The 26,475-nt window shown below is 39.6% G+C and overlaps 2 protein-coding genes and 1 non-coding gene across 8 annotated transcripts; 2 read left to right on the plus strand and 1 right to left on the minus strand.

Annotated features, from left to right (window-relative positions):
• Window positions 1–1,810: 1,810 nt before the first annotated feature.
• On the minus strand, window positions 1,811–1,882 carry trnae-cuc (transfer RNA glutamic acid (anticodon CUC)). Its single transcript has one exon. It is a non-coding gene; the product is annotated as a tRNA-Glu (tRNA).
• Window positions 1,883–2,442: 560 nt separating this feature from the next.
• ice1 (KIAA0947-like (H. sapiens)) lies at window positions 2,443–14,064 on the plus strand. Of its 5 annotated transcripts, XM_028581450.1 has the most exons (23): window positions 2,443–2,664; window positions 2,858–2,916; window positions 3,754–3,865; window positions 4,057–4,133; window positions 4,248–4,285; window positions 4,404–4,486; window positions 4,603–4,679; window positions 4,852–4,889; window positions 5,016–5,098; window positions 5,260–5,336; window positions 5,570–5,607; window positions 5,738–5,820; window positions 5,920–5,956; window positions 6,222–6,278; window positions 6,406–6,495; window positions 6,657–7,024; window positions 7,597–10,143; window positions 11,074–11,242; window positions 11,470–11,630; window positions 12,052–12,242; window positions 12,383–12,483; window positions 12,598–12,696; window positions 13,082–14,064. In XM_028581450.1, the coding sequence occupies exons 1-23, from the start codon at window positions 2,584–2,586 to the stop codon at window positions 13,279–13,281; spliced, it is 4,866 nt and encodes a 1,621-aa protein (XP_028437251.1). In that variant the 5' UTR covers window positions 2,443–2,583; the 3' UTR covers window positions 13,282–14,064. The 5 variants fall into 5 exon arrangements, with proteins under 5 accessions (XP_028437251.1, XP_028437255.1, XP_028437252.1 ...); XM_028581453.1 differs by lacking the exons at window positions 2,443–2,664; window positions 2,858–2,916 and adding an exon at window positions 2,975–3,125; XM_028581452.1 differs by lacking the exons at window positions 2,443–2,664; window positions 2,858–2,916 and adding an exon at window positions 2,975–3,101.
• Window positions 14,065–15,041: 977 nt separating this feature from the next.
• LOC114557851 (terminal nucleotidyltransferase 4A) lies at window positions 15,042–26,236 on the plus strand. 2 transcript variants are annotated; one of them, XM_028581534.1, is made up of 12 exons: window positions 15,042–15,951; window positions 16,512–16,635; window positions 19,281–19,327; window positions 20,150–20,270; window positions 20,429–20,536; window positions 20,625–20,753; window positions 21,380–21,593; window positions 22,385–22,511; window positions 22,634–22,725; window positions 22,912–23,096; window positions 23,361–23,498; window positions 23,870–26,236. In XM_028581534.1, exons 1-12 carry the CDS (start codon window positions 15,242–15,244, stop codon window positions 24,302–24,304), a joined length of 2,430 nt encoding a protein of 809 aa, XP_028437335.1. In that variant the 5' UTR covers window positions 15,042–15,241; the 3' UTR covers window positions 24,305–26,236. The 2 variants fall into 2 exon arrangements, with proteins under 2 accessions (XP_028437335.1, XP_028437336.1); XM_028581535.1 differs by having other exon boundaries at window positions 23,924–26,236.
• The last annotated feature ends 239 nt before the right edge of the window (window positions 26,237–26,475 follow it).

Below are 26,475 nucleotides of genomic sequence, written 5' to 3' on the forward strand. Positions count from 1 at the left end.
AAAGAAAAAGAGTAGAAAGAAAAGGGAAGAGGGAGGGCATCTATGTATTTGGTGCTGTCATAGAAAAATGCTTTGAGAAAGAGAGAGAGTGAGCCAGAGGGAGAGGTGGGTATAGAAAGAAAAAGGGGTTTTCCTCCATGTCAACCACCTCTCTAGTTGATATATAGTCAGTCAGCTGTGGGCACTGTGTTACTCTGTCTGTGTGCTTGTGTGTGTAGACACTGTATAACTGAATAAATGTAGGCCAAGTTAGCAGTGCTTTTTTTCCACAACCAAATGTCTGTAAGACGTTTAGAGATGCAGAACAGTTTTATTAATTAATGCCAGTTTGTTGACACCACACACACTCACAAACACACAGTGAGTCAGATTACTCAACCCCACCCCCCAGTTTATGGAATGCACTGACATCAGCCACTTTGCACCCCTGTCAAGTTAAAACTCAATCTTATGGAGAAGAGAAGAGAAGAGAAGAGAAGAGAAGAGAAGAGAAGAGTCAAATGTCAAAAATCTTTTCTGTGTTTAAAAAGAGTCAAATGTCAAAAATCTCTTCTGTGTTTAAAATGTTTAAATCATGAACTATACCCTGAAAACCACCAGTGGGCTTCAAAAATGGGTCAACATTAAATTTTAAATTGTGTGAGGCAGGAAAACACTTATCCATACAAAAATCTCTATAAAATAATGAAATATTGAAGTATCGTACTGTTTTGAAAATGTACACCTGAAAACCTATGTAAATCTGTTTTTGATTGCTATACAGTATTCTGGAGTTTGCATTGTCTCTTACTGTCTGTTTGGGTTTCCTCCTGCTGTTAAATGAGCAGTTCAGGTGCATTAGAAACTCTAAACTGCTTGAGGTGTGAATGCGATGGAGATGTATTTTTCTGTCGATGTGATTGGTGACCAGTATTTGTATTTACTCTTCCTAGATTAATATTCTTTTTCAGAATCAATTGCTTTAGGGACTTTGGCTTTCATTAGACAGCAAAATGTATTTCCACCTCACTCTGTATAATTTGCTATAGCAGTTTAACAAAGAAAAAAAGAAGAGGGAAAAATCCAACCACACAAGAAGGAAGGGATTAAGAGGATAAAGCATTTTGTTTATACAAAGATAGTTATCAGTCAAAGGCTCCCTGTAGATAGAAAAGGTGATAGAGACAAATCTGGCAACATCCAAAGTGTTACCTAACCCATGTCAGGCAACAGAGGAGAGTATCTGTCAGAGAGAGACAAGAAGAGAGAGAGAAAGTATGCCCAGCACTCCCCTTCCCACTTTAGAGAAACTATGCTATCTCTGACTGCATCTGTTTGGAGAGATTTGGCTCTTTCGCCTGGAGGCTACACTCGGAAGGTTCATCTGAAGTTAAAGGGCTATTATCTTTCCATCAGGATCCACCAACAACAATCCCAATTCTTTTTTCGATACTCTTTGATTTCATGTGTGTGTGTGTGTGGGCGGAGGGGGGGATAATAGATTGGGAACACTGTTACCTGTATAACAGTACCCTCTGCTGACTGTATAGAAAAGTAACCCAATGCACACATTGAAGCAAAACACATGTAAACACCTATAGTCTCAACACTTGCTATAAATCCACCAAAAATGCTGGTCACACAGCACTGTGTCTTTTAGGAGTGTAGGATACAGTAAGTAAGGTTGCTGGGATAGCTTACCTAGCTGAACAAGCAATTTTTCACATTTGGAAACGATATTGTGCTTAGAAGGATGCAAACTGGTGGTGGACATAGATTTGGGAGAACAGTATCAGACTGTAATAATGGCTTTCTGAGATTTAAAAACGTGTTCCCTGACCGGGAATCGAACCCGGGCCGCGGCGGTGAGAGCGCCGAATCCTAACCACTAGACCACCAGGGACGGCTGTAAGATTTACAAAATCCTACGAATATATTGTTAAAACACATCAGACGCAGACTTTCACGTCGTGGTAAATAAACGCGTCGTGGTAAATAAACGCAACGTGAGATCATTAATTCCATAGTCAGCTAAATTATTTCTCACTGATACTCACTATACTATGCCGAGTATATATATCTATGATGCCGACTCTTTGCGGTGTAGAGTATAGCATAGTATAGTATACAGCGGTATGATACATGGGTGTATTATGTTGTTACCGTAGCTATATACAGTCTTGGTCTTAACTAGCTAGACGGTTACACTGCCCCTACTGGCCTGTACGCGCTGTTGTAAACGCCCATGCCATTTGCCATAACTAACTGCCTGACGCTAAATCCGAATGTCCGGAAACATTATATTACGGCCGACAAAAAAAAATATAATATACAACTGAACGCCTATCTTAGTCGCAGTCAATTGAATACATACTAGAACGTGAAAGTGGTTATAACGTAGAAAGAAAAATTTAATTTTAGGTTAACCGGCATTTCACGAAGCTCCCTTTTGGGGTCCTGGCTTGGGTCCTTGGTCAACGTGGGAGACGCGAAAATGTGAAGTTTATTTTGAACCTGTCTGGAATTTGTGTCATATTGACATAGTCGTCAATTTATATTATATACAATAACGGCTGTGAGGGTTTCGGTGGAATCTGTCTTACCATGATGCCAGGGGACAGTCAGTCCAAAACGGCAGCAATTGCCGCGGTTGGAAACTGTCAGAACTGCTCTGTTTTGCACCAGGTCAGATCATCTTTTATATGACAGAAAAGTCAATTAAAAAGTTTTGTTTCGTCTTTGTTGACTGAACATAAACAGTCATCAACGATTGTGACGCGTTTCATCTGTTTTTATCTTATCAGCTCAGAACGTTGTTGGTAATTATGCATTTTCCTTTGTTTGTTTTTGTTTTGATTCGTCCCGTCTCTTATTGCAGAGCCTGACCGAATATGTGTCGTCATTTCTGGCACTGAAAGAGAAGATACCGCTTTCTGAGTGAGTCGAATGTATTCTGATTGCCATGGCAACAAATCATAAATAAATGTCAATTAGCTAGCCGTGACATGAAGTTGGGCACTTGAAATAGCTACTTCGTCTTTCTGACATATCTATCTAACTCCTTTCAGTATTCAGGAAAACATACACATTTTGTACTGAGATTTTGACGGAGCCCGGGACAGGTATCCGGTGTAAACTAGATAAATGTAATAATCTGTGTTTACTAGCTAACTTTAATTATCGATTTGTTCCCTAACGCAGCTATCTTTGTGTGCTGTCTGCGGGAATTTGTCTTTCCACTAAAATTAATTGACTTCATAGATACGTTTTAACTTTGAACTACGTGATTTAGAATTTCCTTACTAAATAAATATAACAAGTTAACGTTAGCATAGTCACATAAAAATCAAGACTATTGAGTAGCAACGTGAGCTATATTGCTAGCTAGCTAAACTGTTGTAACTACAGTTAGCTAACTGACGTTAGGTGTCTGTTTGCTTTTGCTTTTATTTTGCTGTTTGTGTGTGTGTGTGTGTGTGTGTGTGTGTGTGTGTGTGTGTGTGTGTGTGTATATGTATATATATATATATATATGTGTGTGTGTATATGTAGATGATATATGTAGATATAATTTTTTTTACTACCCTCAACATGCATTTTCATAATGGCGTCAATGAAATAATACTCTGTAGGGCTAATATACTTAAATAACCTCAATAATTATCTTCCCATGTAGCTAGTTTTTGAAGAATAAATACACACAGAGAGATATGTTCTTTCATGTTGCATGCAACTGGGTTTAACACATTCCTGTTCTTAACATGCTTTATGCAGTGACACAACCAGGCTCCAGCAACAGCTGGGAGAGCTGCAGATCAGATTGGTTACTCTGGAGAAAAAGACGGCAGATTATGAATCTGTGCAAGCAGAACTGGAGGAAAAGAAGGTACAGTATGCTCTTTCTCTGTAGAATCCCATTTAAAGCATATTCCTCCTGATGGTAATAGTGTATCTGTCTCTAGTGCTACAACACAAAATCTGCCCAGCTCTGAATACATTTCCCCAACTTTTTCCTAAACGTTAGTGTTTGTTTTTCTGCCATTATGCTAATATTCACACTGTGAATTCTTCTTATAGGATGCCCTTAAGACCTATGAACATACGTCAGAAGAGATGGAAAAATTGAAGCACCAGAACAGCAAGACGATGGCAGAGTAAGAGATAATGATGTCATAATTATGACATAATGTGCAGATAATTGTATTATAATGGTATTATCCTTGTGGTAGTGGAATGTTAACTATTATTTATTTTTTTACATCCCTCAGGAATAAGAAGCTTGAAGACCAGCTAAAGGATGTAAAAGGTACTTAGAATTCACATGCTGTAACTTTTACAAGTGAAGAGTTACTTAACTTGTAAATAATAGTATGTGTTAAAATGCAACCCTGATTTTTTTGCTAAATTATTTTTCAACCAATTAGAATTGACAGAAACACAGTCAGTTGAAAATTCACAGCTGAAGAGGGAAAAGGCCGTAGTAGAAAATGATTTGCTGGAAACTCAGGTAAGCAAAAAAGTGCTCTCCAAATACACTTCAGTCATTTGAATTTGCTGTAATCTCATAACTGAAAATGAATGGAGCTTTTTATATACATAATCTTTTAATTTTCACCTCTTCAGACATTGTTGAAGAAATTTCAGGCTCAAGCAGATCATGTTGAAAAGTTGATAGAAGAGAACACCAAGACAACAAGCATGTAAGAACTTACACTTGCTTTGCATATGTGGTTTTCTTAAATTGATGCAACAAAACAGCAAGACCATGGCAGAGTAATAGATAATTATATCATAATTATGAAAGCGCAGATAATGATATAATGTTATAATCCTTGGGGTAAAATGTTAACTATTATGTTTTACATCCCTCAGGAATAAGAAGCTTGAAGACCAGCTAAAGGATGTGAAAGGTACTTAACATTCACATGCTGTAATGTTTACCAGTGAAGAGTTACATAACTTGTCAATAGTTATCTGTTAAAAATGTGTTTAAATGCACCCCTGATATTTTGCTAAATTATCTTATAACCTGTTAGAATTGACAGAAACACAGTCACTTGAAAATGCACAGCTGAAGAGGGAAAAGGCCGTAGTAGAAAATGATTTGCTGGAAACTCAGGTAAGCAAAAGAAGTGCTCTCCAAATACACTTGAAATCATTTGAATTTGCTGCACCACATAACTGACAATGAATGAGAACAATTGTTATCAGGAGCTTCAGCCTGAATGTAGCTCAGGAAACTTTTATAGTTGTTGGAAATTTGTATTTTCACCCCTTCAGACATCTTTGAAGAAATCTCAGGCAGAAGCAGATCAAGTTGAAAAGTTGATAGAGGAGAACGCCAAGACAACAAGCATGTGAGAACTTCCACCTGCCTTGCATATGTGTATTCTTAAATTGGACTTTAAGAATTGTCATGTTTTTTTATCTCTCTCTCTCTCCTGGTGTCTTTTTGTGTTATTTGTTATGATACTTTTATGTTACATTATGATCATTCATGGGTAATTTTTTACCTTCTTTTGTTTGTGAGAAAATCTTTTAAAAGATATTATGCTAAAACGTCCCATGTTTTTTTTTTCCTTATCAACAGAAAGGACAACCTCGAAAATAAAGTTAGACTGCTTGAAGGTTGGTATTGAAAATTGGATTTCACACAACATAAATATTATATTATGTTCACAAGGATGTCTTGCATCTGTGTTTATATGACGATGCTTGTTTAGTGGTTTAGCTATACATATTTCTGTCCTTTTTTCAGAATCACTTTGCAACCAGAATCATCAAATATCCCAACTGAGCAAAGAAAAGATCCTGCTAGAGAGAAATATTGATGACCTCCAGGTGCAGTAATGTCCTTTTTATATATGGAAAATCGGTGGTGGTATCTTTCAATAATACTGAACTGGCGTTTGTTTGTGTATAATTTCAATTCATTTGCAGGTGAGACTGATGAAACTGGAAAGAGAAATGAGTAAAGGTAAACAAGTAACAGCTTCATTTATAAATACAATGAATGCTTATTTTGATGTGGTAGGATGTTGTTTCTTCAAGAAGTTAGCTTTTCAGTAATCAAAAAAAAAAAAAAAAAACTCTTCCAAATCATCCAACCTTTTGAATTAGGTTCCAAATGTCATAATGTAGAGGAAGTTAATCTGATTTATAAAAGAGCAGCAACCTTTTCTGGCCTCAAAAATCACATTTAAGTTCAAATTTAAGTAATTTCAGATTTTTCTTCTCAACAGAATATAGGAGCACATCAACTCAAGCAAGTGTACCTGAGGAGCCTAAAGTTGACAAAGGTATGCAGTCAGCCTCACTTATTGTTTATTACATTCACAAGGATCTAATCACATGCATTAACCATAAAAGCAGATTGTTGTAATTTTTACTTTTGCAGCGTGTGATTGTTTGTGTGTGTTTTTTCAGAAAAGTTCCGGGTGCTTCTACAGAGCTTGTGGGCATGTGTGGAACCTAAGCAACAGCAGCAATCCTCAACAGACCTGTTGCACTTACCTGGTGGGGCATCGTTAGGCTCTCTTACTACTACTGTATATCTGTGTTATTATTGATCAGAAAGTGCCCTCACTTTTGAATACTTCTTGTTCTTGTTTTTGTTTGTATTTCTTTCACCATTCATGCATTTATTGCAATCATTTCTTTTATTCTTGTAATTTCAGAGTCCAGGTCCAAGCAAGTTCTACACTCCTCCCCACAAAACAGACTGCACTCTCATCTGAGTAACGCGTCCCAGTCTGCATCTCACAAGAGCAGAGAATCTCACAGTTACCCCATGCTGACAGAAGACACTTTTACACAGTTAAAAGCCTCTCCTCATTGGGAGAAAGCCATCAAGCAGCAAACATCTCTGCAGTCAACAAGTAGTGCCAAGAAACAAACAGACACTCCCAAAAAAAGAAAGCGATTGTCCAAGGAACACAAAACTGAGGAGTCATCTACTGACTTGGACAGCTCCGAAGTGTCTGTTGAGGAGATAATGGCATTGTTCAAACCATTGCTTGCCTGCATTTCACCGCTACCAGATTTGGTAAGAATTCAGAAATGTTTCATGCAAATGCTTTTTTAAATTACTGACTAATATGCCGTTTCCCCTGTATTTATTTGTGATGTTGAAATCTCTTTAGATGCGCAATGCAAGAGTTGGGTTAGAATCACAATGAATAAACAAGCAATTTAAAAAGAAGTCACAGAAGGTAGAATGTAAAACCACTTTCCAAAGGGTATGTTTGTGTCATACACTAGTTCAACACGCTGTTAATTTATCCTAAAATATTTCAAAACCATTTGATCATATTTTTTAATTCAAAACTGAACAAAGTACATTCTGGATAGTGTGTCATTGTGAATTGAATTATGATCAATTGAGAAACTCCCTAAACTCTATTTCCTTGTATAACTTGTTTGTGGATATAGGTATGTTTATATGTCTTTTTAACAAAGCACAACTTTGTCACACCAACGCTCCTGTAATGTAATTCCATAGTGAATCAATTAAGCACTGGCATTTTTCTTTCCTTCTGATTACCCTGGTCCTTCTAAAAGTGCCGTGGTGGTTGTATCTTATTCCAAACTACATCTGGGTTTTCTTCTTTCTGTCAGGACACCGAGATGGAATCAATGGAGACAACTGATGGGGAAAAGGAAAACCATCCCAAAATCTCTGATGACTCGGTTCCTTGTCAACAAGAAGCGTCCTTACCCAGCACAACATCAGGAGAAACAAGCCACTGTCCAAAGACTTCTGCACTACCAACAGAGGGGAAGGCAGACTTGCCAGCGGTCACAACACTGGAAGGGGAACACATTTCCAATGAAAATGACTCCACGGACTTGGGACAAATTGAGTTGGGTGGTGTTACTGAAATGAAGGTCAAAAGCAGCAACAATGGTGAGGAAATCCATCTTCAAAAAGACATGCAGACTGAGCAGGAGCCAGAGGCTGTGTGTTTAGTATCCGCATCTTCTTCTTCTTCCACATCAGACATAACAGTGTTGGTTGAGGTTGTCTCGGTAACTACTGAAAGTCAAAAGGGATCCTACAGTGCAAGTCCCAGTAGCAGCAGTGCCAGTAGCATCTCTGAAAGTGAAAATGCTTTAGGAAAGGCCCACGAGGATCAGTCAGAGACTATTGCAAAGATGGATGTAGACACAAGCCTGAGTGATGTTACTGGTGCTGAAACTGAAACTGAAACTGTCACTCCTGATGGTGGAGAGTCACCCAGAAGGAGTGATACAACAGCACTCTCTGAAGAAACAGGAGATGTACAGTTAGCTACTTCCTCATTTACTTCCTCAACATTCATTGGCTCTGTGAGAGACGCTGAGGTTACAAATACAGAAAAAGGTTCAGAAATGGACACTCAAGACGCCACAGTCTTTAAACCCCAGGAGAATAAAGGCTGTCTTGGCAAGGACACAGATGTGCCAGACTATACCCCCTGTTTGCCAAGCAGCAGTGATGACATTGGTAGTGTCTCCAATAAAACTGTTGAAGAGAGGCTTGAAAGTGATTCATACATAAAACCTATTGGAGAGGTAGATGGGAGTGAAGCAAAAGGAACTGGAGCAGTTGATGTAGCAGCTTCTCCCTCAGAGTCAAATGATGCTAATAGACCTCCGTCTCCTCACAAGTCTCCACCGTTGAAGAAGGAAGATGACAAGTCCCATGCTCACCAGGAATCTGGTCAAGCAAATGTTGAAACTCCTTCAAAAAAGGATGTTGACATGGAAACTTTGGAGAGTGAAATACTATCCGATCGTGGACCTTCCCTTTCTAACTCCCAAGAGACTGTAAACTGTGAATCTCTGAAAGAAAATGTACATGCTGTGTGCAGGCAGTTGAGTCCTACGTGTCTGTTACCCACTTTAAAATTGCAGCCTTTGGAAACGCATGCAAACCCTGAAAGATTGAATGTCGGTGTTAACATTGAACACGGTTCAACAAACAAAGAAACTCTACAGTCTGTGCCTAGTTTAGAAGAGGAAAGCGTCATTGAAAAAGCTATTGTCAACGGCTTGCTTCAGGACAGCATAGACGCAAGTAACCATAAAGTGGGCAAATATAAATTACGCTCTGGTAGGTCTACTACCTCATTAAAGAGTGCTGCTGTCACAAATGGACAAAATAAATGTTTGAAGTCGTGTACAAAAGTGCTTGAAAAACAAAGCTCACGTGTGATCAGAGAGGGAAGACCTAGCCCAATGGGTGATTCAACTACAGCTCAGTCACCAGAATGCATAGGCCAAGTTCGCTCTGAAATGGGCCCTCCACTTCCTCGTGTCCTAACCCCCCTGAGCACACCTCCAAAGGTGGGCAAATCGATCAATCCAAGGCAGGCTATTGGGAAACTGTCATTTCCCTCACCCATGGATAGATTGGCTTCGCCTACCACTCCTGTCCAGGCCCACTTGACACCCAACAGCCAGCAGCTGAGTTCCTCATCTCTAAACGGAGTCCCCTCATCGCCACTACAGTTTGGCTCTGCCACTCCGAAACACGCCGTGCCGGTCCCAGGTCGCCTGCCCGTGACGGCAATGAATTCTTCCACGTCGTCTTCCTCCACACCCGCGTGTCAGGAAAACTCCATGAGGATTCTTGACACCATGTACCCAGAGCTCTCTGCCCACGCCCGGACTCTGAGCATTCTAAGAGGGAACGTCGGTCTCAGCCTTTGTTCATCGGAGAGTGGAACGTTACCAACAACGACCGAAAGTCAGATGTCTTGCTTTAAAACTATCAACTCCGCTTCAACAGCCTTCACCAAGACTGAGATGAGAGGAGAAAAAAGACAGGGCATCGGTATGCCTCAACCTAAAAGCAGCAAATGTCTCCGGCTAGATAACTGCTCTCCTACTGTCAGTCGCAAGCAGGTGCCTTCCTCTTCCTCAAACAGTGGAGAGGAGACCACCTCACCCCAGGCTCCGAGGCTCCAACGGCTCAAAAATGAGACAACCTCTCCATCCGCGGAAGGTGGAGAACCTGCAGAGCAAAATCTTATCGTTAGTTATTTAAAGAAGATTGAAAATCAGTGTTTTGATCTATTGCCTGTGATCCAGAGCCACCTGTATGTTGGTAACCTGCCCAAAAAGCCTGTCTTGAGAGACGAGGAGAAGGAGGTTATCTCTGAGATTTGCCAAAGCAGCTTGGTGAGTATGCTGGTTTATTGCCATTCATCCACTGACTTAATTCTAACCCTCTGGTCACTTTGCATTGTCTTACTAGTATTAGTAAAAGAGAAACTAGCATTTTTCAGGTGATCTCTGAGGTCATTTGATTTTCAATGTCATCATTCCTATCTGCATAACTGAATCAAAGAAACAGGTTTATATTATTTTATTGCAAACAAAATTGTAGCTTTAAAAAATCGATACACTTGAGTATTGCGATATTTTGTTTTGCAATACTGTATCGATTTTCAAAAAGGAAATATTGATTGATTTTTGTTTTTTTTAAACGTTCAAAAATATTCATGTAAGACAGTGGTTCACGTTTATGTTGTGTTTAAACCCCCTACCGCTAGATGGCTATGCTGAGACACACCACTAGTGTCCTTGCCTAACGGTGCCTAGCAGGGCCTGACTTTTTGCTAGAAGCTAACAATGTAGCTATGGCTGAACTTTGACCTACTTTAGCATATAAACATTAGCTCACTAAGAACCTGTGAACCACAATCCCAAACTGGTAGTTTGATTTTCTGTGTAGTGAATTGTTTACCTAAAGTAAACTTCTTTGACTTGTATGAACATCATGTCTTTTTATAAATATTATTTTTTCTAAAATTATACTTAAAAGAAAACCCAATATATCGCCTTATGCACAGTATCAAAATATATTGCAATATATTGAATTGTGACCCATGTATCGTGATACGTATCGTATTGCCAGATTCTTGCCAATACACAGCCCTACTTGTGACTACGTGAAGATGTGAATGTAACTGCAAATGTCTCTTGCGTTGCCTCCTGACAACAACTATAAAGTCAAAACACCTGCCAATAGCCCATAAGACGAAGTGTGTTGTTTTCAGAAGTCTTTGTCTATGAAAAATTGACTTGTTTTCTCACTTTTCTCTTCAGCTTAAGGCAGATGATATGATTTTGGCCATCCTGAACAAGCTGAAAGCAGAGAAAAGCGATCTCAGCATTAACTACATGCAAGCCCTCTGTAGAGTCCACACAGGGATCTGTAGACAGAAGAGAGACTGGGAGAAGGCTCACATCTTGGCCCACAGCCTTCTCACAGAAGGTTAGCAATTTGTGTCATACTGTATCCCTTAAAGCCCTCACACACACCTGCAAAAGTGTTTTAACTTATTGTGGCTAACTAACTTTTCTCTCAACTGGTGCAATAAAGAAGTCTTTATTGCACCTAGATTTTTTGTTTTTATCTAAAGTCATTGTACTTGCCACCTAAGGCACCATTTAAGCTTAAAAAAGGCTTTTTCTTTCTTTTTTGTGTCTTCCATACTGCAGATTTCCCAGACTCTGCTAAGCTGATATTGTTTGTGGTGACAACATGGCCCAATGTTCTCTCACACGGTAGTTCTATGTGCCAGGCAATACATACTGTCACCAAACTGAAAGCACAAGAACACCTCCTCAGCTGCCTTTCAGCATTCCTTGGTTGGGAGAAGGTAACCTATTTGTAGAGATGGGGCTCTATATTTGTCATACTGCATATAGTGTTTTACTCAAATCCAGCTTGTCTGATGTATATCCTCTGACTTTTAAAGGAATTGACAAATCGCAGGGGGGCGCAGTATTTGTTAATGGCAAAAATATGTGTCAAACATAAACGGATACAAAAACGGTCATTCCCTCCAATACCGTGAATCATATCGCAAATCGCAATCAGTCAAAATAATCATAATAAAATATTTTCCTCATATCGTGCACCCCTACCTTTAAGGGCATTTAGTTTGATTTCTAACCTGTGTGACCTTAATTTAGAGTCAGTTCATTGTCTTTATCACATCATCTCTTCTTTCCCATTTGTATCTTTTCAAATTAAGTAGAACAAGCCCTCTAAAGCCCTATCTCCCTATATCGCTGCAGAGTCCTCCCTGTGACATTGATGATCTGATCTCCAGAACACTGTCTGATATTCGGTCAGGGACACGCCTGTCTTTCACTAATCACTGTCGGTACGGGCATGACCTGGGGACTGAGGCTTGGCAGCATGTCTTAACACTGCAACTCCTTTGTGCACACAAGAAGTGGCAGTGGACCTATGATAATGTATTGGGGTACGTTACTTTTATTCTGACTTACTTTTTCTGACTTGAAGCTAGGGTAAATATGTAAAACTTGGTTAAAGAAATTACCCATTTGTGTAAGCAAACATCTCGTGGAATCCTGTGCTAATCTGTTCATTTTGCTTTGACAGGAAGGAGTTGTGGCCATTAATGAACACTTGGGTGACACAGCCCAGAGATCAACAAGGCCCCGTCTCTGATGTGACCGTCGCCACTGTACTCCGACTCATAGGTTGGTTTTTTTGTTAATTGACTTGGGTGTTAACCATAACCTGAAGTGAAGTGTAATTTAATGATCACCAGAGGACTGTTGAGAATTCTTACATTGTCATTTTGTTTTAAATAGGACGCCTCGGTCAACTGGGAATGGAAGAGAAGTGTGTTTCCTCTGTGGTAACGGTCGCCAACGTCATCAACACGTTGGGTAGGCATGGACACACTGAAGGTATGAAATATGAGAAACCTTGGTAAATACACAATGATTCAGTTTGGCTGTAACCGATCCACAGCCTCTATTGTGTGTCAAGAGTGCTGCCAATTTCCCACAGACATCATCATCATGATCATGATTTTTGAAACACAAATCTGATCTTTATCTTTTTCACGTGTGGGCACACAACTACTTACTATGTATTTAAGCAGATTCCAGTATTTATATATCACCCTGGCATTTTAAAGTATGAGCGTTTGTATTTAATACTCATAATTGTGCCAAATAAATAAAAAAAGAATATATAATGCTCTGACATCTTGATGGGGAAAGAGAAAAGGCCATCCAGCAGATGTATTTCCATTAAGAAGTCTAATTGCGTCATGCCTTCTCTCCCCAGGTGTGCCATGGGAGGTCCAGTTAGCAGCCATCTACTGCATCTACGACCTGTCTCCGTGCAACCCCAAGCAAGCCCTGGATGCCCTGGCAGGATGGAGAGGAGAAACATCTCACAGTGTCCCTCCTGCTATTACTAGCTGCATCAACCAGTTAGCTTCTCTCTGCAGACAGGTCGACCTGAGAGAGACGCGCATGCTGTAGAAATCCACATGAACGTGCATGTCAGCCTGTACCTATTTTCTTTTTTTTCTTGTTAAGATTATTTTTGGGGGGCTTTTGCCCTTTTAATATACAGTGGATAGACTGTTAAGGGGGAGAGAGAGATGGGGGACGACACGCAGCAAAGGGCGAGCGCTCTTACTGGGTGAGCTAGAGCACCCCCAGCCTGTACCTATTTTAAAGACCGAGTGAAAGGACATCCCACTATGCACCTCAAAGTTCATTTGAACTTGCTGACTGGCAGCCTATGACAGAGCTGTTTACCATTTGTGCACATGAATGGGTGTTGTGCTCTTTCTAATACAGGGTGTCTGGAGGTTCATAGTAAGTCTTTAATTAAAATGTGCTGTCAAAGACAGTTTCAGACAGTCATTTTAGTTTTTTTGTTTGTTTTTGTATGTGCACTTATACTTTAAAATGAACACATCGTTTTATATGTACTCTGATTTTGTAGCAAATGTTTCCTCAATTTTTATTGTTGGAGACGTGTAAAATTTGGTTTCCTAAAATTTTAAACTGCCCACACCCTGTAAGAAATGTACTGGCATAACTCCCTGCCTTCTTTTTTTGCTGTTCTCAGGTAATGCTCTAAAATATTGTAGAATATGTACATGTGTTCTGGTTTAACTGTGGCGCTGTTGTATATGCTCCTTCATTCAAGTGCTTGTAAATATGAGGTATTGATGTTTGTATGAATGAAAAATAAGATTGCTACAGTAAATGTTTTGTACAGTTTAAAGTTTCAGAGGTTATTTTATTTTCTAATTAAAATATATTGAACCAAATCATGTCTGTTTTGGTGCATTTTCTCCTCACCTGCCCTTATCCTATACAGTATCACAACGCCATGGAACTGCCCTCTTGAATTTGAAGTATTTTTACAAACCCACATTTATGAAGAAAGAATAAAAAGAGCGCTGTTTACACCTTATAACTCAAAGCCATTTACCAGAGCATTAACATTCAAATAAAAAAATTATGATAAAGGCGGCGACTAATGATCGAGGAAAATTACTACAACTGTCAAGTTATTTTTTTTGTGAAATGTGGTATGACATTAAAAGCTACAATTTCCGGGGCTACCCTATAAAATAAAAGCCCGAACCACATTTAAAACTTTACATGTAAGGTACTCTACCTGATACCTATGTGAAGAAAATGATTTAAGATCATATTACTGGAATTTAAATTACATTACATTATTTTGACTTTAAAAACATTTGAAAGAAATTCTGAATAAGTCGTTTTAGATAGAGAACTGGGATAGTTGCAATTATTTTAAACAACATAACATTAAAACTTTTTGGTTAGATTTTTTGGTATCTATTTATACTTGGAATACTGGAAAGTAATGTTTTGAAATACTTATTTTTTCTTCAATGTTATTCAAGAATCCTATAGATAGATATTAGGAAAATTATTAGTAGAGTATTAAATCTAAATTGGCATTCTATATTAGTGGCTTGAGAAGTGTAAATATACTGTCTGTTTAAGGAAACTATTTAAAAAAAATTGACAACTTTTAAATTTTAGAAATTGACAAATTAACACATTCACAAAAACGTGCATCAGGTGAAAATAAATTTTAAATATAAATATTTTAAACAAATGTAAAAGTTCAGCTTCCGGTTTTTTCGGCCTGTGTATGGTTGACTTGACGCATCGTTCAGTCTCGAGGGGTGTGTTCAAAGATTTAAATCCCTCAGACATGCGTAGATGCTGATCCGTGCTGCTGGGTGCGCCATATTGGCTGGCTTTTATGAAGAGTGGAGTTGGACGAGGCGCTTGTAAAAACCAAACCAGTTTCTGGACATGAAGCATTTCGATGATAACCAGTAAATCAACGCGGTAGGATTTATCGGTTTCCATAAGTGCAAAGTGTTTAATTTGCCAAATTGCAAGCCATTTTCCCGTGAAGAGGCTCTCGACTAACTCGACTCCAATGGATCCTAGGACCGCTTGGATCCAGCCGGAGCAGAAGGGACCTGACAATTCCCCGATGCACATTTGGGAAACCTCTCAGGGATTTGGAGCGAACTCCAACATCGTCAACCACCTTCACCACCAACGCAACTTTGCAGCGCAAATTGCAAACTCCACGCAGTCAAACGGCGAGTATTGCAAAAATGTAACGTTAGCACTGCCGCCGGGGTGTGTGTTTGGAAAAATGCCGAAGCGAGACGGCGGCGGAGAGAGGGGAAATGTCCGAAGGAAGGGCTCCTTGTCACCGTCCTCTTCCTCTCTGGACTCGGAGGCCGAGAGCTCCTCGCCCTCCGGCTCCTCTCTGCAAATCGATAATTTGAACGTCGCAGAAGATGCCAACCGGTTTTTACACTACGGCGATCACGAGTTGAACGAGAACAATCTCAAACGGCAACACCCCTCTCCGCCTTTTCACACTGTTCAGCAACACTGTCGCAGCATGCAACAATCGGGCGGCCACACCCCCACTGGCATGAAAAATCAGCATGTGAACAAGCAGCAGCACTTCCACCACCATCGGTCCCATTCATCCGGACGCAGGAGGCATCTGAACAGAGCCAACACGTTCCACGGCATCAACCCGCTCCTGTCCCACGGCAGTAATGGACACCATGTAGACTCTTCTTGTAGTCTGTGGAAAACCAGGCGGTACAGCCCGGGTTTTAACGGGTAAGAATAGGACGGTTTCTTTTTTTTTTACAGTCATGGAAAGGTTCTCAAAGTGAGATCTGGGGTTTCACCAGGTCACTCAACACAGTTAGCGGTGGTTAGGTTAATGCTCAAGGGCGTATATGTTCATTATAATGCATTTTCTCTTCGTACAATGAAATGTAATGTACTAGTTCTTAACAAATCGCACAATAGCAACAAAAAAAACACCAGTTGTGGTCCCTCCAACAAAACTAAGGATGCTTTTGACCTGATGTATCTACTAGGATATATTTAACGTGCATGTCTGTCAGATTTGTTTTCGTCAATACGTTTGCACTCAAGTTTCTGTGAGCACAGGTGTATTTGAGGCAGAAATCCATTTTCTTTTTTTCTTTTCCTTCAGTTTTTCAAACATGCCTTTTTGTGTAGTATTACAAGTCAGTATAGTTATGGCTAGGCCCGGGCCTAATACTTTCCATAAAGTTCTCATACATCCAGCAATACTGCCCATACAACGCTCAGTTCCCTTTTCAATATCAGTCTATGATCCCGTGTGTGTCTCCCTTGGTTCCTTATAGTCTTCATGAAGAAATCATGGACTTTTTCAACTTCATGTCACCACGACCAGAGGAGGAGGCCATGAGAAGAGACGTCGTGAACAGAATAGAAAGTGTCATCAAGGACTTGTGGCCCACAGCACGGGTGAGTGACGGGCTGTCTTTGGCAGCAGTACACCCCTCTGGCCTATACAGTATGTAAGACTATAACATGTCTTTTAAAAGCTCTTATTTGAGGTGTACCACGATGCTCCGTCCTTGAGGACATGCTATTCTTTTGCCCTATTTAATACCATTTTTCAGAGGTGCTTCCAATCTTTCTACTAAGTGAAACAATCTATGTAAGTTGCAGCTTCCTGCTGCATCAAGTATTGAACTCAAAACCTCCTTTACCAAAGTTGGACAAGGTGTAGTTTACTGTCATGGTCCATGCATTCATATGCTCTTTATAGCAACACAAGTTCTCTGAGCAGCTGTGAAATAGACGACTCAGACACTTTAATTAGTTTAAATAGGTTTTTGCTGATACTGTGTCAGAGGTGATGATCCAACCCAGGGCACTTTTTTTAAGGTAAGTGGTGGTGTTGTAGTGGACTGCTTTATGTTGAGATAGAACCTATAACATGTCTCATGTGGTGTTCACTTCCATTTACATAAATGAGGGAGACAACATTACTAGGGAATGTTAGTACTGTATTTTTATTGTTTTACATTCAAAGCTTCTATTGAGCCAACATGTTCGTCCAAACTATAGCGCAGCATTCAAATGTTGATTTTTAGAATTCAAATGTCAACATTATAAATGAAGCTTGTAACTATTGGGTACAGTCCTAAATATTACCATTGTGTTGAATCACCACTTCTGACACGCTGTCTAATCAGAATGGGACCCATTGGCGTGCTATTTTTAAAATGACAGGTGTTCCTGATAAAAATGGCACTTTATTTTTTTTTATTATAAATTGTTCTCTCGTCTGTGTCAACACATTGAGCCACTGTCAAGGAACATGGTGTGCGAATCCATTTCAATAAACGATGCTTTAAAAATCCATGCAGTTACCATTTATAAAAAGTTAGATTTTACTAATGACCGCTGTGTTTTACTTGAATCAAATGTTTAACCTCTTGTGAACCGGAGTGTACCCAGACAACACACACGAGAGCAGGCTTCTACTGCCTTGGTCCCCACCGAGGACTCACATTTTACTGTAAAATTCATCAGGATTTTTCATCAAGTTTTATTTACTATTAGCATTTTCTTTGATTTGTAGTTTTTTTTTTTTTTTTTTTTTTTTTTTTTTCATAATGTAACCTTGGTTTTTAATACAGCATTCAGTTCTTTTATTGCTTTGTAAATTGCTTTGCAAAGCTCCTATGTGCTGTTTAAATCAATGTTATTGTCTTATATACTCAGCAGGCAGTGTGTCTGGAGGTTTACTACACTTCACGTATCCTTTTTGGCCACACTAACGGCAGTCAGCAGCCTATTTCACACTGCACATCCAAACAGTTGGCCAGATGTACTCATTATTCAAGTCACTTGCATTCCCACAGTAACGTTAGTGAATTATTTTCCATTGTATGTTGCCAACAGAGTGTTAGACAGAATATACTTTGTAACAAATGGCATCTTTTTGGTAATAAACATTTTGAGCTAATAATAGTCCAGAGAAGTACCACTGGGCCTAACTTTTCCCCAAAGACCAATTTGCGTTACTCTTCCAAGCTGTTGGGGTTTAATTTTTGTAGTGGGCTTTGGTCCCGGACCAGAAAATAAGGTTATTTAACATTAAAGTGGACAAAAGCCCACAGTCAGTAATACTATTGAATACTACTATACAGAAATAACACTGCCAATGTTCTACAGAGATCAGTGTGTCGTAACATTAGGCTTTTCAGAATTAATGATTTCATAGAAAGACCAACCGGTTTGTCTGTACAGGTCATAGGCATGGTTAGCCTACAAGTCTTACAAGAAGCATAACATGAAAGATTACCAAACACTTGAAATATTTTTAGCTACCTTATTTTCTCCTGACTGTTGCTTTGTTATGAGAAAGCATAAACACACACCAGGCAGTAAACTTGGGAGTGTTATTAGTTCAATCTTACTACCCTTTGGGTTTTTATTAGGCAACAATGTATAAGTGGTGTTTCCGCTGGTAACGTTCTGCTGTGGCGAGCTGCCAGAACAACAAAAACAATTCTTTCAATTCTTACAAGAACTGCAAGGAGAGGAAGACTGATTGAGACACTTGGACTCAGGCAAGAGATGGGATCCATGATCAGATTATCATAATTTAGTGTTTAATGTTTAAACATTATTAAATTTAAAAAAGGTTCCAATCCTCCAAATGTTTGATCCAGCTCTATTTGCCCAATCTATTTTAATATCTATAGCTAAACCCATATTGCACATCCTATTGTAAATTACCTACAAGGTTCACTGTACAGTGGCGGTAATGGCAGTTACCTTGTGTAAGTTACTCTATTGCTGACTGGATTGAACTCTCTCCAGGGAGGGGTCTGTCAGGATTGAGTGGAAATAGACCTACACAGTATTTAAAAACGGTCTGAAAAACTAATACATTATGAACATTGCCCCCATGGCAACTTTCTTGTTCGACAACAACACTGGTATAAGGGATAAAACCAATTCAGTCGTGGAGCAGTATAGCTAAACCTAAAGGTCAAAGGAGGTCAAGACAGGAACTATCAAATTAATAATGGTGACAATAACGTTTTTACAACTTAAATTATGCTTGTATTAATGTGTCTTGTACTCTGCAGGTGGAGATATTTGGCAGCTTCAGCACAGGACTTTATCTTCCAACAAGGTAATATTTGTTTGAGTATTTTTCTTGTGCAGTCTGACCTGCTTTTTTTTATATGGACCAATTTTGAAAGGTCTCATTAAAATGCTAGTGTTTTTTAGGAGGTGGGGACACTATTTTTGGTAGGGTATGTTATGTGCTGTCATGGTGTTTTTGTATACGTGTCATGCCATGTGGTTATGAGGATTATAGAGCTGAGCAATACTGGGAAAAGTTCCTTTCAACATATTTGTTGTGCAAATAAACAGGAGTTGAATAAATTGAATGGCTTCATTTGGAAGAGATTAATCAGTCTAGCAGTCATTACAGGGATTTCTCAAGTGGGGAAGTAAGGCCGCTGTTTAATGCAATTGTTTCAACATCGTGCGGTATTCCAAAAATACTCTATCGTTAATTTGGGCTAAACTCCAACAAATGTGATTCTGAATTAGGATCAGGTCTTGATGAACTCATTTCCTTAATTGACTTCTTCTTGGCGGCTTATTCAGCAAGGTACTTTGTATAGCCTACTTGCACAATCCTCGAGGAAACGCAGTGAGAGATGGTCGAGAACCTTTTTTGTTCAGTTCAAGAGACAAAGAAATAATGCTTAACTGCAGCCTGCAGTTTTTTTTTTTTTTTTTTTTATTGTCTAAAATAAATTATTCTGTCAAATTGTCACATTTTATTTGCACAACCTTTCCCAGAAGCCGGTTAGTTACACAACATAAAACTAGGCTCTTATGGTGTGTTTCAGTGACATCTGCATAACTGTGTACTGTGTGTAGACAGAATACTTGGGGCTGGCGAACTGTTTTTAAGGTACTTTGTGTTTTTTGTTCTCAGTGACATTGACCTGGTGGTGTTTGGAAAGTGGGACCATCCCCCACTGCAAGAACTAGAACAAGCCCTGAAGAAACGCAATGTGGCTGGCCCTTATCCCATCAAGGTCCTGGACAAAGCTACAGTAAGTCACCAGGAGAGAGCTCAGAGTCTCTCTTTACTTTTGGAACCCACACAGTTGGTTTACAACTTATATTAGGTCCTGACGACCTAACAGAGGTTGTCATTTAGTCCGTTAGGAATCATGAAATGTGATTAGTTGACTCTTTGACCTGTCCTCAGGTGCCGATCATCAAGCTTACGGACCATGAAACCGAGGTGAAAGTGGACATCAGCTTCAATGTAGAGACTGCTGTTAAAGCGGCACAGTTCATCAAAAGCTATCTTAAGGTAACACTTGACGCTTTCAACACAAATGTGGCCCTTTTGTTGTTTTTGGTTGTTTCTTATCTTCAGTTTTTGTCTTTCTGTATTTTAGAAGTATACTGTTCTGCCGCCTCTGATCTTCGTCCTGAAGCAGTTCCTACTGCAGAGAGACCTGAATGAAGTCTTCACTGGAGGCATCAGCTCTTACAGCCTTATACTAATGGCCATCAGCTTCCTGCAGGTACACATGTGTATGCCTGCAAAAAAAATGCTTTGTCAATTTAACTGAGCCGCTCTCCATATTGGCATTCTGAAACAATGCTACCTCAGAATTATTCCATCTGTGGACAGAATGAGAGGAAGGTGTTCATATATTTAAGTTTGAAATTTAAGTTGTATTGAAATATATGTATATGTACCACAATTACATTTCCTTTTGTACTTTTGTCTAGTTCATTTCAGTTTTTAAATGCAGTACAAGTCAGCGTAATATATAACTCCTCAGTATGTGAATAAATAACTTTAGTAGATCCACCAGTAACGTATTAACATTGTCAGAGTTCAGTGGGATGTGTATTTTGGATAAGTGTGGTAGAAGTAGATCACAAAAGTAATTATTTGTGGTCTACTTTTTATGTGTTTTTTAAGGTGCTGAAATTTCTTTTTTTCATACTCATAATTTTGTGTGTGTGATGATTTTAGAGTGATGTCATGTTATTGCCAACACGTGGTGTTACTTGATGCACAAACAAATCTTCCAACAAGATTAATATTTCCTGCTGTGCGGTCCACCAGGGATTTGCTTCAGCCTGGCTGGATTTGGTTACATAGGTGCTTACAAAGGGTTGTCCATGTTCTGCTATTCAGTTACACCCTCGAATCGACACACGACGTGCCAACATCAACCTGGGCATCCTGCTGATCGAGTTCTTTGGGCTGTATGGCCGCAATTTCAACTACATGAAGTATGGCATCAGGGTGAAGAATGGAGGGGCTTACCTGTCCAAGGAGGAAATGCTGAAAGGCGTGGGGAGTGGAAACAGGCCATCCATGCTCTGCATGGAAGACCCAATACAGCCAGGTCAGATTTGATGTTTGAATTGATGAATAAATGGCGAGTGATCAATTCAACCATCCATATACTGTAGCGGGCATGGGTGTGACCTCAATAGTAGTAAACATTTATCATAAGTGCATTTACAGGGGAAAATGTAACAAATGGTGTTAAAATGGTGAAGCGCTGTTGTGCAATCCAAATACTGCATAACCAAAATTCAGAGCAACTAAGACAGGGGTGTCAAACTCAACTTCCCATCAAGGGTCAGACATGTAAATTTTATTGACATGCTTTATTTAATCGAAAAAAGTAATACATCTTTTATTGTATTATTGCATGTCTCGTATGGTCTACTCACTTACAGCTTGGTTGACATAAAGCCCCCAAAAAATGTAACTTAGCCATCAAAGAAAAAAGCAACACAAAAACATTGGTAAAAAAATGTGACCAACGTCTGGAAAAAGTGGCAAAAAAGTGATTTAAAAACTACAGATAATGCAACAAAAAGTAGTTGGGCCAAAATGTTTTATGAACCTAAATTGATATGCGGCCTGGCTCAAAATCTGCGATGGGCTGGATATGGCCCGTGGGCCTTGAGTTTGACACGTGGACTACACAGTGAGAGCAGAAGCGAATGGTTTGTGTAATTCAGTGAGATTTGAGTTCTGTCTTCAAAATGTAGAGACACAGTTGCCATTGTGTCAATTATGTTACGTTTGTGAGTAAACTTAACCTAATTAATCATCGTAATTTCACTGCCAAATCCTGCTCTTGGATATGATCAGGCTAAAGTAATCTCCATACATCTTTTACAGGAAACGACGTGGGCAGGAGTTCATATGGCATCCTGCAAGTTAAGCAGGTGTTTGACTTTGCCTTCATGGTGCTGAGTCATGGAGTGTCTCACCATGCACGTGCTTACCCCAACAAAGAGTATGACAGGTTGGTTTCTTCAGGAATTAAATAATTTCTTAACTTTTGTAATGTTTTTTTTTCTTTCTCAGCACTGGTTTTAGTTTGTCCTGATAAACATTCTAGAGTACCCCTCTCTCTCTTTGTTGCAGTACTTTAGGACGCATCCTCAAAGTCAGCCCAGAGGTGTTGGCCTACAGGGACTGGACAATTAAGAAGTGGGGATCCAAGGTGGAGAGCCATGGTAAACGTTGTGGGAACCTTGGGTTTGCATCTTCTTCGTAACATTTATGCTGGGGTCGTATTTCGTGACGGCGCTAGAAAAGTGACCCGTTTTCCTATCTTTTGTGTCAAATTATGTGGTGGATGTACCCGATGCTGTCGAATGAGTTCAAACTGATTTCAACAGTAGAATTGTGTTTGGTCCTAGACGTAGAGACCTGTGAGCGGGACCTTGCCAGGCTGATGCTGGTTTCTATGGAGGATCAGAGAGACACGTCCTCTCCCCTCAGTGCTGACTCTCCCTCACCTTCTCCAGTCTTCCTCCCCAGCCCTCAACACCACTCATCATCGTCCTCTGCGTGCTCGCTCTCCTCCTCCTCCGGAAGTGACATAGTAAGGCCAACAGATATTTTGTCTATTGAAACATTTACTAGATCAGTGACTCATTAGTTCAGAGTGGTTCATGTCCACTTTGGCAACACGTACTGCTAAACCATTACCTGTGTACGGAGTCTGTGATCATGCATTCACAAAGATCATTTGTCTGAATAATGTGATCATGGCACCTATGATACCCCATTTGTCTGCCCAAGTTTTCTTTTTTTTTTTTTTTATGTCCGTGCCACTTTGTTAAACTGTGTGTACGTCTATTTCCAGGAGTCTGATTCTCCGCCGAGCAGTAATACTGCTATCCAGCTCCACCCCCTCACCCTGGCCTCGGTCCATTCAGTAATCCAGATGGCTACTGACCTGAGGGCCACACATCCAGCGGGCTTTATCCACACCACACCTCAGGTCAGTTGATGAAATGTTTCCCTTTTTTACAGGTCACAAATGATCGTATTTTCATTTATACATATTATATACATATTTATACCTGCTTCATGTAGTTCTATTCGAACATAGGGTCAGTTTCAGCAAATATTACAGAAAGTTAGTTTTAAAAGTCTTACCTACTGCACCTTTTTTTTTTTTTTTTTTTAAATATATTCATTTTTGGAAAAGTCATGGACTGAGCGATTAAGGGGTTTTATATTAACAGTTACATGCATTTCAATATCCCAGGGGGGGTACATTTTTACCCGTTGGCCTTTCTAGTGTTAACAATGCAAAAACGTTCTCCTAGTGATATTCTCATTGCATATCCTGCTTCATTTATTATCTAGATCCAGATGTCTCTCCCTGAAAACTTAACCATCCCCTCGTTCTCTGATTGCCAGTTCTACCATGAGAATCCACCTTCAATCAGCGTTGTGCACTGTCACATGTCACAAGCTGCACACATGTCCCAGCACGCTAACTCCACAAGCCCCCTCCACCAGCTTCACCACCCACAGATGGGAGGGCAGCATAGCCACACTTACACCATGATATCCAATTCCCATGGCTCACTTGAGCCGCACAAAGTTGGCTTCAAGCACAACCACGGTGGCAGCCTCCGAGGTCAAAATCACTCTCAAGGTACCTTCAGTCCCCCGCAGCGGTTTGTTCCCCAGAGTCCTAACGCAGCACCGGCTTTCAGGAACCAGCAGCTGTACAACCGCAACACCTGGCGCCGCAGGAAGAGGGACAGTCTTCCTGCTCTTAACCAGAGCAGATGAAATGCATGCAGGACTTGACTGGCATTGGTTTTTGAAGGCCTCACTTAGCCCATAGCGGGTCTTGGTGTTGAGGAACTGTGAAGAATTCCTGGTACACCTGTGTTTTGTGGGACGCTCTCAAAAACTCAACTACTTTATGTCAAGGAATTCACGAGTCAATTGAAGTTGACTCCAAAGGTTTCGAATGATTGATCCCTGCTAGCATTGCAAGCACTTGGTAAGGCTACAAGGCTCTTGCAGATGAGGGAAGACTAAAAGTCTTAACTGTGCTCATTTTGTTTCATCGGTCCGATGATAGTCAGAGGCCCTTCCTTGAAATTTGATGCACACCAGCACAGACTTTGAGTTGATCCAGGAATGAATGATTCCCTGACTGTCTGCTCACCAGTGTCCCTTTCCAGGAGCTAAAGACTCTGGCTGGTTGGCTGAAGAGTTCGGTCAAGTAAAAGTTTTCATGCAACTTCATGTGCCATAGTACTGAACTGGTTTGGTTCTCCTGAAGTTTTGACTCTCACTGGGCCTTTTTGATCAGGTTTGGAGCGCGTCTGGTCTTCTGAATGCAACGCCTTCGCAACTATGCTCTTGATTCTGAGCTCTTACAGCTTGGACTATCATCTACGAATTGTACTTTGGACCGAAGCAAAGCACTACCTTTCTACCTATGCAGCGCAACGCTGACTTGATGTTTTTGATGTGACGGCACAAAACGGACCTTGTCCAAAAGTCTTAAACTGTGATGACTTGTTTGAATGTACCAAGTTTTTCTTTTTTGTGTGTTGGTCATTTGTTTCCTTGTCACTGAGGGCTTTTGTTTTTCTTCACATTGGCACTACATGTTTTGTTTTTGTTTGGTAAACATTGCCACCTTTTTGTTTGTTGCGTTCATGTGCAATAATTGCTTTTATTTAATTTATTTCACATTTTAGTTATATTTTAGGGGTTCTCCCCACTATAGGTTTGCTTTTTTTTTTATTTTATTTAGACATTGACCTGTGCAATAGTGTGTGTGTGTGTGTGTCCTGAGAAATGTGCCAAATATGACATGATTTACCATTGTATTATGATCACTTGAAATTTTTCCAACTGCCTGTCCAAATGATTTCCACCACTACTCTTTATCACTTTTAGCAGTAGTTTGACTTTTATTTTGGTGTATTTCCTAGGCTGTACTGGAGAAATGAATCGTTTTTAGCAGTGTTTACTCATGTCATTTCAAAAATAGTTGGTGCTACTTATTACCAGCAAAGTGCTTTTTTCTGCCTTATGTCTCCTTTTGATTCTGTTAAAGCAACAGGTTAACTGCCTTCTTAAATGACCAAATTTGCCCTTTTTTCTGTATGTAGTCAGCTTTCTGTATTACCTATTGTTTCTATAAGCAATGCCAGGTTTTCTTGGCTTTTATTTTTACACACTGCTTCTAGGTGTGTGCTCCAGGAGGAGACTCCTACTGCAGTCAATGATTGTTAACATTAACATGTCACTTTTTTTTTTTTTTTTTTAAACTTCAAAGTTCATAATTTTAAAGGCAAGAGGGCCTTATATTTCAGAGATTTTCCTCTCCCATATATTTAAAGTCAGCATTTGTACATCTTGTGAGACAAGGTTTCAAAGCTAATTTACACAGCAATCCATAAGTGGACTTGAGCTTGGGATGTCACAGTTTTACCATTGCTGGAGTTTCAGTAGAGGCATTCACAAAACCAAAATTTGGCAAAGATCATAGGTTATAAAAGTCAGTGATTATTTGAACAGCCCTCGCACCAATCTGATGGACTCAACGTGATATTGGCATTAAACCCTCGTTTTCAATGCCGCTTTTAATAAGCACCCTAGAGGATGATCGATTGGTTGTTGCATCATATTGACAGGAACTAAATCCTCAGCTTAAATGTGTGTGTAATTAGGATGGGTTATGTGTAAATGCCTGACGTAATGGATATATACTTTTTTTTTTTTTTTTTTTTTTTTTTTTTTTATGTAAGTTTTTCTATTTTTTTAAATAAACATTTTAAAACTCCATTTCAAGTTTAGTGTGTAATTTTGTGTATTGTAATGTGTTTCATCCACTCTTGTCTTGTCCAGTACATTGTGGCTGAATGGTGATATCACATTTTTATACTGTGATATATTAAAGAGGTATGTCAATGCAAAGAATGAGTATTTGCTATCGT

Source organism: Perca flavescens, chromosome 6 (assembly GCF_004354835.1).
Source record: "Perca flavescens isolate YP-PL-M2 chromosome 6, PFLA_1.0, whole genome shotgun sequence".
In the NCBI taxonomy this organism is placed as follows: domain Eukaryota; kingdom Metazoa; phylum Chordata; class Actinopteri; order Perciformes; family Percidae; genus Perca; species Perca flavescens.